The following is an 18,123-nucleotide window of genomic DNA, read 5'->3' as shown; positions in this document are numbered from 1 at the left end:
AATTTCCCTTCAGACTCTTTTCTTGAACCAAATCCTGTTCATCTGATACACACATAGACTGAAATTCGGTCTTGAGTAAAAGAATGACCTACCTTTGGTGGGAAACCTCTCCTCTCCTCTCCTCTCCTCTCCTCTCCTCTCCTCTCCTCTCCTCTCCTCTCCTCTCCTCTCCTCTCCTCTCCTCTCCTCTCCTCTCCTCTCCTCTCCTCTCCTCTCCTCTCCTCTCCTCTCCTCTCCTCTCCTCTCCTCTCCTCTCCTCTCTCATCTTTTTCCTGTCTTTTCCCTTCTTTTCTCTCTTTGAAATATTGACATAGCTTTTCTGATGAAAATGTGAGAGTAACGACAAGTCAAATTTTGTGGTTATTTTCTTCCTTTATCCATTTAGCCCCATAAAGCAATGCAGAGGGGGTGGCTACTCATGCCAAATACATTGCTCTTGTTTCAGCATGGATTAACAGAGCTGTTCTTTGAAAGCCAAAGCTGGATAGATGCACCCACAGGATTGAAAGCAATGATCAAGATTTTAATAGTCACTGTTAAATAGCCACAATGCTGTAGTTGGAAGGAATACAGCCAGGGATATTAAGCTATATTATTTCTGTTCTTTGGCACTCATGGCAATGCTGATGCAAGACTTCCCTTAATTCAAGAAAGATAATGAAATGCTGCGAAAGACTTAAAGAGTGTGAGGAAGTGGAAAATATGTATATTGGTGAAGGAGTCCAGGACTACCTGATTGGTTTTGCGGAGAAAAAGTCTAGGGGTGACTCGACTGCAGCCTGGAAGGAGCCAATATTCTCAACAAGGCGTAATAAGGAGTTCTGCTTAGCAGATAAATGGACAATGAGGGCCAGTGCGTAGGAAGTGAAGTTAGGAGAATTCCCAAATCAATTAAATTTGCACAGAGCATGTGGTTACTGAAGGACTGGGTCAGATCCTCCTGTGCAGAACAGCTGCAAGCCCAGACTGACTTTCCAAAGTGCCAATGGCTGTTAGCTGAAGTATGCTCCCAGCCACCGGCAGCACCAGCTCTGGCACCAACTGGTGCAGGTAGCACGTAGTGGTCAGCATTCTCATGCCACTGGTGTAACACAGAGTGCTTGAGCAGAAGTTCAGGCAGGGCTTAATCCAGGCATCGTATGTACTGCAGTAAGGCGCAGAGTCCTGGCGAGCCAACCAAGATGGATTTAGAATATAGGAACAATATTAGCTTCATAAGTGCTGTGAAGAAATATAACGCTGTTTGGCCTGATTTTCAAAGATACAGAGCCCCAGCAAAGAGTTTAAATTTGCGTTTATGAAAATCAAGCCATAAACTTAATTACCTTTCCCACTTAATCTAACAGAGGAAGAGAAGAGGCCTCTCCACACTTTGCAGTAAGTCTGTGGCATGATCTGAGCTCAGAAGATCCTGATTAATCTTCCCATCACTACTTCTTCTCCACTTCTAATTAACTCCACTTTTATGTCATCAGTGCAATCTATTATATAACATGGACTATATAAATTCCAGGAATTAACCCAAGAATACACTCACCAGCATTCCCACTCAGAACTGTGATAACCACGAGCACATCCTGCCTTTAATTATACAGGAGAGGTTTCTGTGATTTGGTGTCCTACATCAGCATTAGAAAGCTTGGGCACTGAATCGCTATAAATCAAGAGCTTTGCTGCTCTCACAACAAGCCCAGTGGGAGCCTGACTTTCTCAAAGAGCTTAATTAAAGAGTGCTTATTGATAGCTCACCCCTGTAGCCCATTAGAGCTCCGCAGAGATATCTGTTCTCCAGCATCACTGTGAAAAGTGGGACAGCTCTTGCTTCTCAGGAAGCTCTGTGTTCTTAATCACTTCCTTACATGTCAATGTGGTCCTGGTGATCTTACAGTCATGTTGCAATTAGTTGCTGATAGGTGTGAACAGGGCATATCTGAAAAACTCGATGGAGTCACTCTTGGCTAGACAGTTATTCAACACGGCCACAGTTTTCCATAGTACTTTCTCTGGCTGTACCTCAGTGCACTTGGAAAAGAGAATGATGTGTGGCATTCCCCAAACCACTCAGATTCCTCCTCAGAAGCATGTAAGTTCCTTCCCTCTGATGAATGCAGCCCCTTGTGATCTACAGAAGGTGAGAACCCAGGTTCCTATCTCACGAAGATGTCACTCAGTTGTGGCTGGAAATCCGCACTGGACTGGGAGCTGTGCAGCGGTGCAGTGCACTGAAGCGCCCAGCCTGCTGGTGGCAGAACCAACTCTGTTGTTACGTGTGAGTGGTGTAGGTGGTCCCTCACCCGCTGGGGAGGTTTATATCCTTGCATATGAAAACCAACAATGCAAACAGAGGGAATGTGAGAAGGAGCAGTAGTTTTTTAAGCCGGTGCGGGCCACTGTGGTGTTGTCACTTGCACAGCTGCTGCCCAGAGCTGAGGGAGCTTTGTAATTTGACTTGGACTGGACACTCCAAGTTGCAGAAGTGGCCACCTCCCTTGACTCTGCCCTTGGTGTTGCAGTGGGCCATGAGCTGCTCTGCCAGCGTGCTGCACAATGCTGGCTCTTGTGGCCAACCCACATCCCAAAGGAACTGGCAGGATTCACTGATTTGGTTTTGCCCATTATTAAGTATTATTTCCCAATGTGTTCATGAGACCAACTTAACTCCAAATTCCAATCTGGATAAGTCAGAAAGGTTTGGAAGCTTCAAAAGAAATTTTGGACAGCAGAAATGAGAAAAGATCTCATGAATCTAGTTGTTGTCCTTATTTTGAATGCTCTTCTTCCAGTTTTCTCATTCCTTCAGAATTTCAGGCATGAATTAATCTAGTATTAATTTTCATTAAACTCTGGCCAACTGAACGTGCCAGGAAAATTAAAGAGAGAAGCATAGACTGTCATCCTGCTAGTGGCTGTATCCAAAGCAAAACTAGTTTTAACAGAACCATGTGATAGACAGGAAGCAATTTGCAGTGGTGTTGTGAGGAAAAGGCTCCTCTGATTTGTGTTCTTCATTATTATAGCAGAGCTTTGTGAACTTACTGTGGGAACTTGTGTCTTTCACTGTATGGGAAGCAAGACAGAGTGCTTTAACCATGTGTATCGTTGTCGCCTTCCTGATGCGTGATTTCCTTCTCTTTCCCAAGGAGGGAAGAAAGAGTTTGCAGAATCCTCACAGAGGAGGAGTTTGTCCTGGAGACAAATTGGCTCTGGAAAGGAAGTTCTGCCTGTCAGCAAGTTGTATGTTATAATATGTGAAGCTGGCAATCACTTGCTTATGCCTCATGTGATGATTTGTGCACAGTTCCCCACCCTGATGTTTCACTGTGATCTTTTTGTCCAGATACAGATCTGCCCAAACACAAGTTCTTTGTTTGACTTTGGGCATAGGTGAGGAAACGCTGCAAGCCCCACGATGCCCCCACTCAGGCTATGCACACTGCACATCCCCTGCTGCAGCCCTGAGCAGCCAGTGAGAGCAAAGCTGCTGCAAAGCGTGCTGCAGTGCCTGCAGGCCAGGTGATTTCTGATATGAGGCAAACGGGCTGCATGCCCACCACCCTGCACTCAGCAGATGACGGCTGACAGCTGTTGGTATGAGCTGCAGCACACTGGGTTTGGAGACCTGCTCAGGGAGCGGTGCTGCTGGTGGGGACACTGCCCAAGTGCAATGGGTGCAGAGCAGGGCAAGCGCAGGACTTCCCTGCCAAGTGCCATTGTCTTCCCTTGACTTAACAGGCATGTGGAGATGGAGATCTCCAGAGACCTGGCAAAGGAAGAGAAAACACGGCTCCACTTCCCTCACTGTCCAAACGCTCTGGTTTTGCAAAGTCTACAGTGGAGCTGGGCTCCTGGTTTGAAGCAAGGAAATTCAGCAGCAGAGGTTCCTGAGCAGGCTGAGGGAGCATCTCTTGAGACAGCGACTGAAGCGACTTTGAGCAGTATGTTTAATGAGTGATAAAATATAATTGTCAGCTCCTCTGGGCAAAACAGTGTATTTGTTGAAACAGCCAGCCACATTTTATCAGGCCAAACCTCACCTATTCATCTGTTACCAGAGGAAGGGATGTTCCCCCAGTCTGGCTGAGTTGCTAAGATGTTTAGTGATGTTCCTCATGCCTACAACTCAGCTTTCCCAGAGCACTGCCTCCTCACTGCTGAATTTGTGCTGTTATGGCCCAAGGAGGGGAGTCCAGGCTCCGCGCAGGGTACTGCACGCAAGTTAAGTTATTGCCACAGGAAACCAGTATCACTTTTCTTCTCGTGTCTTTATCTACAACTGCACTTTACTGATGATGATGAAAATACTTTTAATAAGAAAACCAGAAGCATTACCACATTGGCGTGGGATGTAGCGAAGCATGTGATTGAGGTGAGGTACAAAGTAAGGAACGCTGATTGCTGCTGTGAGGATGACTCTGATGAGTACAGATCAAGATCCAAACTACTCTACCACCCTGATTTTTCTTATTCAGTGACTGCACTCTTCCAAGGCTGGAATGCCAAGGTGGCTTTCTCTTGTTCACCGTGTAACGGTGGCTGTGGAGGGTGCATCTCCCTCTTTTGTGCTTTCACCACAAGCAGAGGGCTGTATTCCACAGATGCTGACGTCCAGAGGTGATGCAGGCCAGTGCTGTGTGCTTGCTTGCCCTCCTGACCGACATATTCTGTGAATGGTATTGTTGAGTGTGTTAGTCATAGGTACGGCTGTGCCACATCTGGAGTCCTTATCAATAGAACAGCCTGCTTGTGCTGCTGGGTTATATAAAATGAAAAGAGCTAGAAAGACAGAGGGCAACGGCACTGCCATTATTTTTTGAGCTTTAGATTTGTGTGAAGTAGAGATATTAAATTGAGCTTACATCAGAGGGCAGCAGCTATGAATTGAGGATACCGGGTTGAACTTCAAAATGAATAACATTAACTAAATTTCTACCTCAAAAGCAATAAAATAAATGAACGTAATTATTCATTAATTGCAAAGTCTGGACTGTTTGAATGAAATGCAGTCATTTAGCTCAATTTTGTAATTGCATTAATAATGGAAGCCTCAATGTTGTGGAGCTTTTTTTCCTTTTAACAGAACTTAACCTGATTTGAATTTGCACGCAGCTGGCATATGATAGCAACAATATTATTAATAATTATTTGTTATCATTAGCAAAATAATAATATCATTGTGAAACGTCATAGAAAATGCCCCACTACATTTCAGCAAAATTCACTCTGAAAGTCTTTATCTGTCCTGCATCTATGGGAGATCACATCATCACCCCTAATAATTTTGGACTGAGGCCAGTGACAAGTCTTGGGAACAGTAACTTCCATCTTCACAATGCTTTATTGGTGTTAATGAGTACTTCCCAACACAAGAATAGCTCAGTAGTCATTACAGCACAAATGTTAATGATGGGTTGAATCCTGAATACTTCTGGAGATGAAAGTGCTGTGTTCAACGTTAGAGTTGTACATTGTGGAGGTACTTTCTAGATACAGAAGTGACCAACTCCTGACTGGGATAATGAGTGAGAATAAAAGTCTCTGTGGTGTGGTGGTAACAGCAGGGTGATGGATGGGCTCTGCAAGGTGCTGGTGGCTGTGCACCAACATCCTGGCAGCACCAAAGGCTATGTGCTGTGCTCAGTGCATCCACAGCACAGCCAGTGGGAGCCTCAAGCGTCTCCTCTCTCCTTGGGATGGCTTCTTTAAAATCTCCTGGACTCCATCTATTGTATTCAATGTTTCACGTGCTTGCGTAGTTCCATTAAGCAACACAATCAAACCTGGGAAGTTTTATGTATCACTTTTCATGTAAATTGGCAGATTTCCACCTGATAAACTCACTGAGCAAGTTTTGGACCCATTGGCTCTGCCCATCCCTCCCTCCAGAGAGGACTGGATGCTGCCAGCTGCTCCACGTACCTCCCCTACACTCTGAAATGAAGGACCAAGAACCTGAGTATATTAATTCTCATGGAACTTCTTCGTACCAATGCATACCCAAAGCTATTCCTTCCTCCTGACTTTAACCAGATTATCTACAGTAGTGAGAAGAATGAGATTTTCCTCATTATTTACAAAAATAATGCTGGCACAAAAACCATATTTTGCACAATCACTCCTCAGTGTGAGATACTTGGAGGCTAAATATGTTCTTCTAAGATATGTCTTTGGGCATCTGTTCTCATGCTGCATTCTATGAGCTGCACAGAGATGGCTTTCTTTAACATCAATGTATGCAGCGTGGGTAGATCTGAGCACAGGATTCTGCCTGAAGATTTCTCTTGTCTTTTTGTTCACTCAAAGAATACGGCACTAATTTCTCCCATTTGTAAACTGCACACAAATCACAGTCATATGCTTGGCTGAAAGTCTCGAGTTTTACCTTCCAAGCTACTCTAAAAATACAGCTCAGGCTCTGCAGGTGCCCAGACTGAAGTTTAGTGCTCTAGCACACAGGGTAGCATAAAAAAGCACACAGCTATTGCCATGCAATCGTTGCAGAAGTGAGTTGATATTCACAAAGGCTTCGTTCCCCTTGCAGCACTGCCCAGACTGCATTTTATGAGGACACACAAGCAACAGCGCCCCGTGTTGCCATTCTGAAGGGATATTTAGAAAATGTGAGGAAGTTCTCTCCTCACCAGACATCATCAAGGGACACCTTCCCACTCTCTTTGAGAAGCATAAACAATACCAGTTTTGTAATAAAATAAACAAAGTTTGTCCAGCTTTGTTTGTACAACTGTCGGACCAGCAAATCTTGATGTCCTTTCCTTACAGTACATATCATTACACAGTGCTCTCTAAGGCAATTTTTTTCAGTCTTACAGGTCACTCTCAAGTCAACCATCATGAGCAGGCAGTGAGCCCCATCCAATGGATTCTGCTTGCTTCTAGCACTCTCTCTAGGCTTTTGTCCGTTAGATCAATGAAAAATTTCAACTGTTTATATTCGTCCTTAAGAGGAAGGGTCCTGATACAGAGCCATTCAATTCCTTTGTATTTGTGAGCAATGGAAACCCTACACAGAGAGGAAAATGACCCATCCAAGGCTGAGAGGTCAGTGATATCTCTGATGCCTCACATCTGCCTGGTAGACTCAGGATGGGTTTGAACTCTGTGCTGTGGACATCCACATTTCCAGCACTCAGAATGCAAATGTTTTTGCCTCTTCTTTTTAATTTCTTGTGCAGCCCTTCAGGTCTGCAGCCTTTGTGAACAGGGGATGCTGAGCACACAGACCACTGCTTCAAGCTGGCCAAGGAAAGCTTGCCTTGCCCCAGCCTTGACATTTGAAGCCCACTCTCAATATGATTTGGTGTAGGAAAGACACGTGTTCAACAGACGAGGTACCACCTGGCAATCCAGAAAAGCAGCCCTCCCAAAAACCAAACCAAACAAAAAAAAACCCCAAAGCAAGCCTGCAAAAAAAGAAAAAAAAAAAAAAAGAAAAAAAAAAAAAAAGCCCCCAAACCTACAGAAAAACGAACCATCATCCATCCTTGATTCTTGCTATAAGCGATCAGGCAGAAGCCAGTCCACCAGTGTTGCTGGGTCTCAAACCTCAGTGAGAAGCAAAGTTTCCTTTGGAGAACAGCTCTCACAGCTCCTTCTCTCCACACACATGCCAGCACAACCCCAGACCTGCCTGGGCTGGGGTCATGGCCAGCTTGTCCTCACTCAGGCCCCAATACTGCGAGGCAGCAGGTAAGCCGATCAGCCAGCCAGCCAGCTCCAGCAGCCCAGCCCTGAAATAGAAACACAGCCGAGCACTGACTGCACCATGAAGGATCTCCGCTGTCCTCCAGAGGGAGGAGGAGGAGCAGGGCACCTTGCTCTGAGATCCCTGGCCCTCAGTGGGCACTCCAGCAGTAGGTGATGCCCACGTGGGTAGCGGGTTTTGCCCACGGCAAGCAGGAGGTGGCTGAGTTGGGGGTTGGACTCGATGATCTCTGGAGGTCCCTTCCAACCCCTACAGTTCTGTGATTCTGTGATTCTGTGAGTTCAGCCCCTGTGGCTGTGGGCCCTTGTTTTAGAGGAAACTTGTGGAAAAATCGTGGCTCTCACCTCAGCTCCACCCAGGGGCTGTGTATTTTTATTTGTTGTGTTTTTGTTGTTGTTAAAAATGAAAATAAATATTGTATTTGTTACTCAGCCGGAGCGGCACGTGAATAGTGCTTTGTAAGATGCTGTGAAAGGATGCACTGGGTCCCCACGGGACGTACTGGAGTGCACATCTTTAGAAACAATGCAAAACAAAGGGGAAAAAAATTGGAGAGCAAACTATTGCCTCTGTATGTCAATGGAAAATAATTTAATTATGGAATGAAACTGCTGTACGCCACTGCCAAGAGGGCAAACAACTGGGAACTTAACAAAAAGGAGACAATTGTCAGCCTTTCTGTGCGCAACCATTTTGTTCTGAACAGCAGCAATTATGGAAATGTGCAGAAGAGTGCTTCAATGATGATAAATCTGCAATATGTCAGGGAATATTTGGAGATTCTTATTTAATTACTGTGACTGCACAAATTAAACAGTGGAAAAAAGTTGTCAATGCTGTTTTTTAAAGCAAAGTAATAGATCCAGTGCCAAAAGCAACATGGTTAACGTCGGCAACTAAAAGAGTTTCCCTCGAGGCTAAGCCGTGTGATAAAGAAGAGATGTCACTTGTTAAGCACTTCTGAACGTGTTTGGAAAGGTTAGGAAGTAAATAGCCAGAATGATTACAGATTGGTTCGCTGATGGTTTGCTCAGCCACGTATTTCATTTCAACTCATTATTTGTGTTCCAGGTTACCCACAGTTCTTGACAACAGTTTGATGCGTTATTTCCTCCCCTCCAGAAATCACTTGGGGCGTGCTGGCCAGGCCCAGTGCTGCCCGTAGCATTTTCAGACACAAACACAGCTCATTTCTGATAGATAAATAAATAAAAGTAAGGCATTCTCCTGTTCTCCTGGTGTTTGTCTAAGTGACATGGCTGTAAACACCAGTCCCAGTACTGTTGTGCTGTGGGGGCACATATAAACTTACTGCCTGATTTTCTCATCTGTAAATCAAGTTAACCAGAGGGTTTTTTGTTGCTGCTGTTTGCTTGTTTTCTTTTAAGGATTACATTTGCAAAGTGCTTTAAGGTCTAATACTGAAGAGCTAGCTAAGAAACAGGTAATAACCAATTTTAGACACCAGGCAATACCCCGCTGCAAAACACAGAGAAGCAATGGCTGCGCCTAAAAACCCCACGCTGAGCTGCTGTCAAGGACACAGAATTTGTAGGACGTATGAATGGGAGCGTTTCCTTACGAAGACACAGCGCTGAAGTGGGTTGCGTGCCACGATCTGCTGCAGTTGTCATGGCAAGTATTCACATTTCCCATAGCAACAGAGCGGGTAAATAACTGCATAAAACGCTGCCTTAAGTGACCAGGGCACAAGTTAATTCTCTCATCGGCATCCTTAACTTGAGCACTCTTCTGTAGATGAAGCACTCCAGTGAAAAGCGAGCTTTCCTTTGTGACATGTTTCCTCTTCATAGTTTCGTTATGATTCACCCACTGGTTGCTGTGCCAGTGACACGCTCTGTGCCGCGCGCTGCTGCGTGCCGCCTCGATGGGCCCGAGGAGAGGATGACGGGGCAGCAAACCCGCAGGGAGGGCCGCTCGTATGGCGCTGTGTGCAAGCACTGCCTAATGCAGGTCAGCCCGAGTTCTGGGAGTGAAAGGACCGAGGCTCTACAGAAACAATGCGCTTTTAGAATTATTGTCTGAGCGTCTCTCTCTTGTTTTTCCCCAGTTGAAAGGACTGTTATTCTGCAAACCAGCACTGCCGTCAGTCTCAGAGGTAGGCAGATGTGGGCAGGGTGGGGATGAAAGATGAGGGGAAATAAAAGATGCTTTATAACACAGCCTCAACTCTTCATTAATTGTGCTCCAAAACAAGAGGGTTTTTCGTTTCCGTTGAAATAAATTTGTTGTAAGCAACCGTTTCCCAAAGAGTGGTTTGTGATGATGTTTGGAGAAGCTCTGGGCTGGGTCTGCAGAGCCAGGCTGTGTGTATGTGGTGCTGAAGGCAGAATTGAGTACAGGGGTGGATGGCCTTCATGAGTAACACAGAACCTTGCTGGCAGATGGTTAGTGCAAAACAAACCGTGTGTCTGAACCCTTTCGCTGTGGGCAGACTGGAGGCGTCACGGAGGTGCCCAGCCAGGTGGGATGCGATGTGCAGCCCCAGGGTCTGGGTGAGAGGTGGCAGTCCCATGCGGCACCATACTTTGGACAGAGACAAGCTGTCCAAAGGAAAAAAACCCAGTCTGTTTCCCAGACGTCTTTGCCTCTGCAGAATGACCCGAGTTCCATGGCAAGAGGCTGCATCAGACCGCTGCTTCTTTATCCCTCGCTCACAAACCCTGACCAAAGGTGATGGTATTCCTACTTGGATAAGGAAACTCCAGCCGCACATTTGCTTTCTGTCGAAACACAAGGTGTGACCACGTGCAGCTGCATGGCACCGGCCGATTTCAGCAGGTCGGCGGGCGTTGTTGGCACTTCTTTGGACTGACGTTTTGCCACCCTGCTGGTAAATGAAATCCGTCACATATTTGCCTCCGGCATTATAGTCAGTTCATTGATGGTGCTCAGCACCTCCTCTGTGCCCAGAAAAACGCACATTTCTGTGAGTAGAGTGCATCCCACGCAGTTCTGTCTAATTCTTGACACATTTCAGTATTGTTTAGTGGTAAGCTCTGTGACAAAGTCTCCCAGACTTGCATTTTAACTTGCTTTTGGGCAGGTATGAGCACAGCATCATGGCACCAGCAGTGCCTGGTGCTTTCTGTCTGTCTCACTCTGAGGATCAGATCTCTGGGGAAGATCTGATCATTTACTTTATGCATTCATCTGAATTTATTTAGAAGATCTCTGTGCTTGTAAAAACAACTAAATCAGTAAAAGGACAGAAGGAAAACAGTGGGAAGCACCCAAGGACCAGATTGACTTGGGGTCAGGGACACACACTGTTTTCTTTCCTGCATGTGTCCTAAAAGGCCATTGCAGATGTTTGGAGAGCTGTGCCTCTGTGCTTTCAGCCACAGGTGATGCTCTGGCCTCTGCATCTCTCAGTGCTCCTTCTGCACACTTGTGTTTGCACTGTGGAATCCAGGGGAGTTTGTCCCTTTAACAAAATTGTTATTGAGTTTTCATTCTCTGCCAGTTCAGGCCCCTCAGCAGCTGATTATACTAATCAGAGCTGACTATTGCCTATGCCCACTTAGCCCATATTTAAGTGCGGCAGCCTGAATTTGTCTTCAGTGCAGCTTCCAGAAGATACAAACCCAGGATCAAAGCAAATTAACACACAGGAGTGTTATGGTACAGGATCCCACTAAGATGGAGCTGGAGGAGCTCCAGACTCTGTGGATGCTCACGGAACAATAAGGAGAGAAGGGGGTGGCCCTGCTTTTGCTTTTGCAAAGCTTTTTCCACACTTCTGTCAGTCAGAATAGCAGACCATGAGGATTCTTATTTACAACAGACACTATCAGTTTTTTTCTTTATAAAAATAATAGTAATTGTCCAAAGTATGATTGGCCTCATTAAAATATTCTTCTGTTCCTTTTCCTGACCTGACCTCTGACTTTGGTGCCTCTCAGGTTTCCAAATGAGTACAAACACATTTGACATGGTTACAGAGGAGCTGGATATCACTCTTGCTTCCACATGAACCACCCAAAACTAGATTCTACAAAAGAAGGTGCTGGATGACAAAAAAGAAGACGGTTGGTTCCCTAAAGCTTAGCTGGCATTCTGTCCTCAATGGTGATTAACTCGTTTGTATTCCCAATCCTTTTAAGAGGTTGCATAAAGCTTCAAAGCAGCACTCAGGTGCTTGGTGGGACAGCAAGCGGCTCCTGCCAGGTTGGACACCAAAGGGGAATCCCGTTCACACTAGAATGAATGTGGTTGTTTTTTTTCTCTGCCTCTAATGGAGTTTCCATTCCCTTTTCTATGCCTAAATGAGAGTGGGATTTTACCCATCTTCTCATATGACTGTGGTGCAAACCTGAGGTTTAATTTTAGTCTTTTTGAAGGAGGAAAAGTGAAGGCAAAGCTGTGTAGGCCCCGAGAACAGATGCATCTACAGAGGGAGAAGCACACTAATACTTGTGGGGCAGCACAGGGCTGCACATTGACAGGCTCGATATATTCTGTATATTACAAGTAAATGTGACTAAAATATCCCAGAAACGTTAGCTATATTCTTTAAATCCAACCCACTAATTATTTAATCATCTCCCAACTTCGGTTTTGCTAAATAACCAATACCATCATTCGGAGCTGAGAACTTAATCTGCAGAAAATTCTGTCCTCGGAGAAGATCAAAGTGACTTCAGCAGTGTTAAGCACACACCTACAGCTCTTGATCCAGAAAAAAATGAAGCGTGTGTTCAAATCAGCCTATCGCTTCATATAGGTCCCCATGCATTAACCTAAGCCCCAGTGCCGGGATCAAGGACCTGTAGAGATCTTGGAAAGCAGAGATCTGGAAATGTGACGAAGGCACCAGAACACTGCCAGGCTGAGAGGGAAGTGCCTGCTCACTCCTCTGCGCCCACCATCACCATCATGAAAGACAGCGAGTCTCCTCGGTGACACAAATAAAAACATGTGTACATTGGAACACAGGGGTGCAATAGCTCTGTTTCTCAGGCACAGCTCAAACAAATGAAGGACAACTAAAGAAGAAGGAGCTTAAATTCTTTACTTGGCACAGTATCGAGGTACCAGCATTGTGCCAGCATGATACTCCCCATGTCCTGCCAGTCTCAGAGCGCAGCACCTGAGCCACATCCCAGGCCCCAGCGTGTATTGCACTGCCCCAGCCCCTGTGGATCCATGCAAGGGTGCTGCTTCTGCTTTGTTGCCTCTGTTTTCCTCCAGGCTTACCCCAAGCCTCCCAGTGGCTGCTGCACGAAAAAACAGAGCATCACGTTGAAATTACAGGCATGCTTTGCAGTGAGACAGGGTTGGGTGCTGGTTTGGGTCTTGGCACTGTGTAAGGTTCCTCTGAGTGCTGGGTACATCCCACAGGGACAGGCTGTAAACATGTAAACACATATTTTCTTTGCTGTTCTTATTTTACAGCAAAACTCAGTCACCTTTTGGCTTTATAGCTGCTGACACGTCCTTGCAACGCAGCACTGTCAAAAAATAATAGCCACCACTCCAAGGGTTTGGCACCCAGTGCAGAGAACAGCCACAGCCATGGTGTGCCGAGCAGTGCACGGGTTCTGTTGTGCCATCATCTGCCTCACTGCTCCTGTTTAACTTCTGGAGAGATGTTAGCAGACAGTGCGTTCTTTGGAATGAGGTAATTAAAGCCATCCACGTGGAAACTCTTCCAGCTTTGCCACAGGGAGGGCAGCCCCAACGCTCGCTCAGCCTGCTCCCTGCTGCGGCTCTACCTGCCAGGGGTCTGGATTCAAACGCTGCAAATACAACACAAGCTCTGGTCAGACCATCACATTACTGTGATTAATACATGCCATGACATCCCACAGGGTTTTGCTGCACTGTAGCAGTGTTGGAGTTTGCTGAGCTCACCGGGCTCACAGGATGGGCTGTCCGGGTTTGACCCTGCTCTGCAGGGGGAACCAGCAGGCACCCTGCAGCTGGATCCAGAGCTGTCCCCATGTGTGCAGTGCCTGCAGGCAACCCAGCCCTCTGGGGCTGTGCAGCCCACAGCATCCCTCTGTGGGGACTCAGCTTTAAGCATCACACCTGCAGAGCATGCGGTGCTCTCCCTGGGATGGAACCAGTTCCACACATGATGCACTGTGCAGGCAACAGCATCCTCCCAGTGGCTGCTGCTCACTTAGCTGGGCTGCTCTGCAGAGCCACATCCCAGCTCAAGTGATAAGCAGAGGGATCCCGCATTTGGCGGCTACTTGCACCTTTCCTGAGAGAAAGTGGGAAGGAATTTTGCTACGTAGACTGGAGAAAGGTTGCCTTCTTTCATGGGACCAGCTTGTGGTCCCACAAAGCACCAGCTCTCAGTGGGAAAATGAGCTTTGCCACTTGCGGCAGTTCACATAGCCACACCATGCTTCCTCTCCAGTAAAAGAGCAGAAATAATAACTGAATGCAGAGGTACCCACTCCCTTGCCCTCATCAATAACAGCAGATGCTCCTCAGGGTTATCGCTGTAACATCACTTCCCTTTCTGTGGTGGCATTAGGTTTCCTGTAGCAGAGTCCATTGTCCAGAGCCTCCTTTGGGTTCCGTTCTGCCCCCAGAGCTGTGCCAGGGGAATGGAGCAGTGCAGAGCGGGAGCCCTGAGCTGGGAATCGAGTACCGTCGTGGGCAGCATAGCAGGCAGCAACGCCCGGGTCTGCAGCACCGCAACGACGCGGCTGAAAGGTAGCAGTAGCCGACCTGTTGGTGTGAGCGTTCTGCCTTGGAGGGGGCTTTTACGACGCAGATGCCCGCAGCGGGTGGGGCGTAACTCTGGGACCCTAGCGATGCCTTCAGCCTTCGTGCCAACGCTTCAGGTGCTCCCAGAGCAAAGAGAAGCGGCATTGAAGTCCCGTCCATTAGCGTTACTCGAAGGAACGCGAGGGAAGCGGCCGCAGCGCCCCGGCCCGATGCCCCCGCCGTCGCACGGGATGTTGCGCTAGCGGGACGGGGCCGCGAGCCGCCCCTGGTCCTGGGAGGAGGGGAGAGATTCACGGCGGAGAAAGGGAAGGAAAAAAGCAGTCCTATGAGGAAGGAAGCGGCAAATGTTAAATCAGTGACTCATGGTGCGGAATGACTAATCACGTCAAAGAGCAGCTTGTTTGGGGCATGGACTCGGTGCCGAAAGCCGGCTGGAGAAGGCGGAGCGCTGCGGTGCCCAGCGGGGCTCGGCGGCCGGAGCGCTCCGGTGCGTTCCCCGTGGGTCCCGCGGGCGGTGCGTGCCGGGCTGCGGCCACGCCGTACCTCAGCCCCACCGGGCGGCACTGACCCACTTTCCGCCGGCCCCACGCGGGCCGCGCTCCTCCTGCGCGCTTCCCCGTCCCGTGCCGTCCCGTGAGTGCGGGGCGGAGCCGGGCTCCGCGGGTGGCGGTGCGGGCGGCCGCCGGTGGCAGCGGGGCGGGAGGAGGAGCGCGCCTGTGCAGTGCCGGGAGGCCGGGCTCTGCCCGCCGCCGCGTTACACAACCGGCCGCCGCCACCGGCCTCTTCCCCGAGTCCCGCCGCAGCGCGCCGGCAGCTCGCACCGCCCCGCGCCCCGCCGCCCCCCGGCCGCCCCATGCCGTGCGTCCCGCGGGCAGCGGCGCCCCGGGCCGGGCGGTGACCCTCGAGGCAGCGGGGGCGACGCGCCGGGGCCGGGCATGGCACTGAGAGCGGCTCCGGAACGCGCATCCTCCTCCCGGACGGTACGTACCCTGCGGGACCGCCGAGCGTCGGCGAGGGCGGAGGGTCCCCGAGCCCCTGCGGGGGAGCCCCGCTCGGCTCTGCCCTCGTCCGACACCCCCCGGCGGTCCCGGAGAAGTTTCGGGGAGATGGGAGATATCCAGCGGCAACTTACCGCCGAAGTCGTGTCTCGTTCCCAAAAAGCGGCGCGGGGCTGGGGCTGCAGCGGGAGGGGCGAGGGTGCGGGGAGCCGGTGGGGATGCGGGGAGCCGGTAGGGATGCGGGCTGCGCCGTCCTGCCGGCGGGAGTCAGTTCGCTGCAGGCTGCCGTGGGCTCCATTGGAGTTTCCTCGTTCTGCTGTGAATTTCGGTCAGTTTGGAAACGCGTTTTTCTGAAAATACGCTGAAGAACGGCTCGGAACTGAATCTCGCGCCTAACCGTAGAACGTAAAAGCCAGGTTGAAAAGTTACTCTTCTCACGGGGGCCCTGGGAGCACTCGGTTTTACGAAGTGTTTCCGCGAGAAGCAGAAATTCGGGAGGATTTGAGAGCTCCTCGTGCGGTTCGCCCACGAATTGGCTTTGCGAGAGGTAACTCCACAGGCGGCCGGCGCTGGGCCGGGAGCGGAGCCGATCCGCCCCGTTCAGGGTGCGCGGTGGAGAACAGCCAGCCGGCGCCGAGCGCTCCGTCGGGTGCCTCTGCGGCGGGGCTGAGCCCGTGAGGATGCGGTGGCCGCGGCCAGAGCCGCTCAGGTGCCCCGCGGGCAGAGCTGTGCCCAGCAAGGGCTGCCCCGTGTGCCCGGAGAGCGGCGGGGCTGCCGGAGCTCCCGGCGTGCGCTGTTCGGTGTGCGAAGAGCCGCTTTGCTTCTAGCAGAACGACGGCTCCCCTGTCTCCTTAATTTACTGGATCGCTGCTCACCCATCCTCAACATGTGGATACGGGAACTTGCCTTAAAGGAGCAGCGTTTGTGGCTTGTGCGGTCTTCATAAGTCGGTCCTATGGGTGCTGCTTCATGAGGATGCAATGTGAACCTCTTGTTCTCAGTATAGTGCAACACCTTGTACCGTTTTGTTGGAGAATCTGTTCAATTTTTACACACTTCCCGAGCTGCAGCTCCTTGCTGTAGTTATCCGCTCGGAAAAAAAATGCATTTAGGTTTCTGGTTTTCTGGAAAATACATTCCAAAACCAAGAGGAGACTTCTCCTGTTGTGCACTAATCGGAGCAGATCAGCGTGTTGGTTGGTGATGTGGTGCGGAGGAGCAGAGCATCCTGAGCGCTGAGAGCGTGGCGAGGCTGCAGGGCTGCCCAAGTGCTGGCCCATGGCACAGAGGGGAGGTTTGTGGGGAAGCCAGGTGGGGAGGCTGTATGAGTGGAAGGCATTGGTACCTCTTGGGCTGACCTTGTGCTCACTGCTGAGTCCTGAAAGTTTTTCTGGATGATGTTATAGGAAAAAGTAAATGGCTGTAAGAGTGGTTATTTCTGTCCTTCTGTTCGTTCAGAGCAGTGGCTTAGAATGATTTGATCTAGAAAAAAAGTAGGATTGGTTTGAGTGTTTTTTTGCTAAACTACAAACTTCCGGGCAGAAAGGCCTGCAATGGTTCCTGTTTCTTCGCCACTCCATTTATATCTCAAATCATTTCACTTGTCGAGTACTCAAAAACAGCTCAAGGTTAAGCACTGAAAGTAGCGAGTGGGTAGGTCTTAATTAAAGTCGCATCGTGCTGGAAGCAGCATTAGATTTCAGAGATACTGCTGTCAATTCCAACTTCTGCTCATCAGTAATGTCAGAAAATGGTGCCATGTCCACAGTTTGGAAGCAGGGCTTGTCTATGCACACAAGTTGCATTGTTTTGGCCTGAATTATGCAACTGCCCAAGAATGATACAAAGGGTTTAACGCTGACATGGCGTGCTCCTTCTGAACTGGAGGAATGAGCTGTGTGCCTGTACGAGAATGCTGAATCCAGCTTGTGCTGGGGTCGTTAGGGACTCCTAGGGAATAACATCTTTAACCAGAGCAGTAAAATGCAAATCGTGTGGAAGAGTACTGCTGGTATTATTAAGATGATCCAACTCTGTTTTCCTTACACACCTCCTGTTTCCTTGTTTCTCTGCTGTTTCTGTTTGTGTGCAACCCATGGCCTTGTGCCGAGCCAGCCGACAGAGCTTTGTCACCAAGGTCCCCCAAGCCCTGCAGTGCTGCACTGAGCCCCAGGTGGTGGCAAAGCCCCGTGCCAGCTGTGTCTGCAGCAAGCCCTGCCACCTCAGAGCCGTCGGGTTTGGTCAGAAAACAGGGGCACGTGCAATTAATGAGGGAACTCAACCTACTTCATGTTCCATTATTGGCTTTGGCCTTGCCTACACAGACAGATTACATCAGTTGACCTGAAGTCCATTTTTAAAGTGATTTGATTAACCTGATGTGACCTCACGCATGGGCGTTCTTATTTTGGTGTAAATGAACTTATTTTGGTTTAACCAAAACCTGTCTTTTGTCAGCTTAGGCAGAACTGAAATAAACCATGCCCAAACTGAAAGGAGAACTTGTGTCTGTGTATAATGACACAACCTGTGCATGAAAGGGGCCTTCTGTAGGATCTGGAGCAGAGTGTGGTGTTCAACAAAGCTGTAGGAGACCAGCAGCTATTTGAGGCAAAGTTAAAAACAAAGCAAAAACGACAATGACAAAAAAAAAAACACCCCACAAATCAAACCAAACCAAACTAAGAAAAACTGAAA

The 18,123-nt window shown here is 48.9% G+C and overlaps 1 protein-coding gene across 1 annotated transcript; it reads right to left on the bottom strand.

The window, feature by feature from the left end:
- Positions 1-12,807: 12,807 nt before the first annotated feature.
- On the bottom strand, positions 12,808-17,724 carry LOC125699932 (uncharacterized). Its single transcript, XM_048959978.1, has 3 exons — positions 17,713-17,724; positions 15,561-16,249; positions 12,808-14,751 (listed from the first exon to the last, which is right to left on the bottom strand). The coding sequence occupies exons 1-3, from the start codon at positions 17,722-17,724 to the stop codon at positions 14,667-14,669; spliced, it is 786 nt and encodes a 261-aa protein (XP_048815935.1). The 3' UTR covers positions 12,808-14,666.
- Positions 17,725-18,123: the final 399 nt, after the last annotated feature.

This window comes from Lagopus muta, chromosome 13, assembly GCF_023343835.1.
Source record: "Lagopus muta isolate bLagMut1 chromosome 13, bLagMut1 primary, whole genome shotgun sequence".
Classification (NCBI taxonomy): Eukaryota; Metazoa; Chordata; class Aves; order Galliformes; family Phasianidae; genus Lagopus; species Lagopus muta.
Note: the sequence above shows the minus strand (reverse complement) of the source record. Positions and strands in the feature narration are given on the sequence as shown.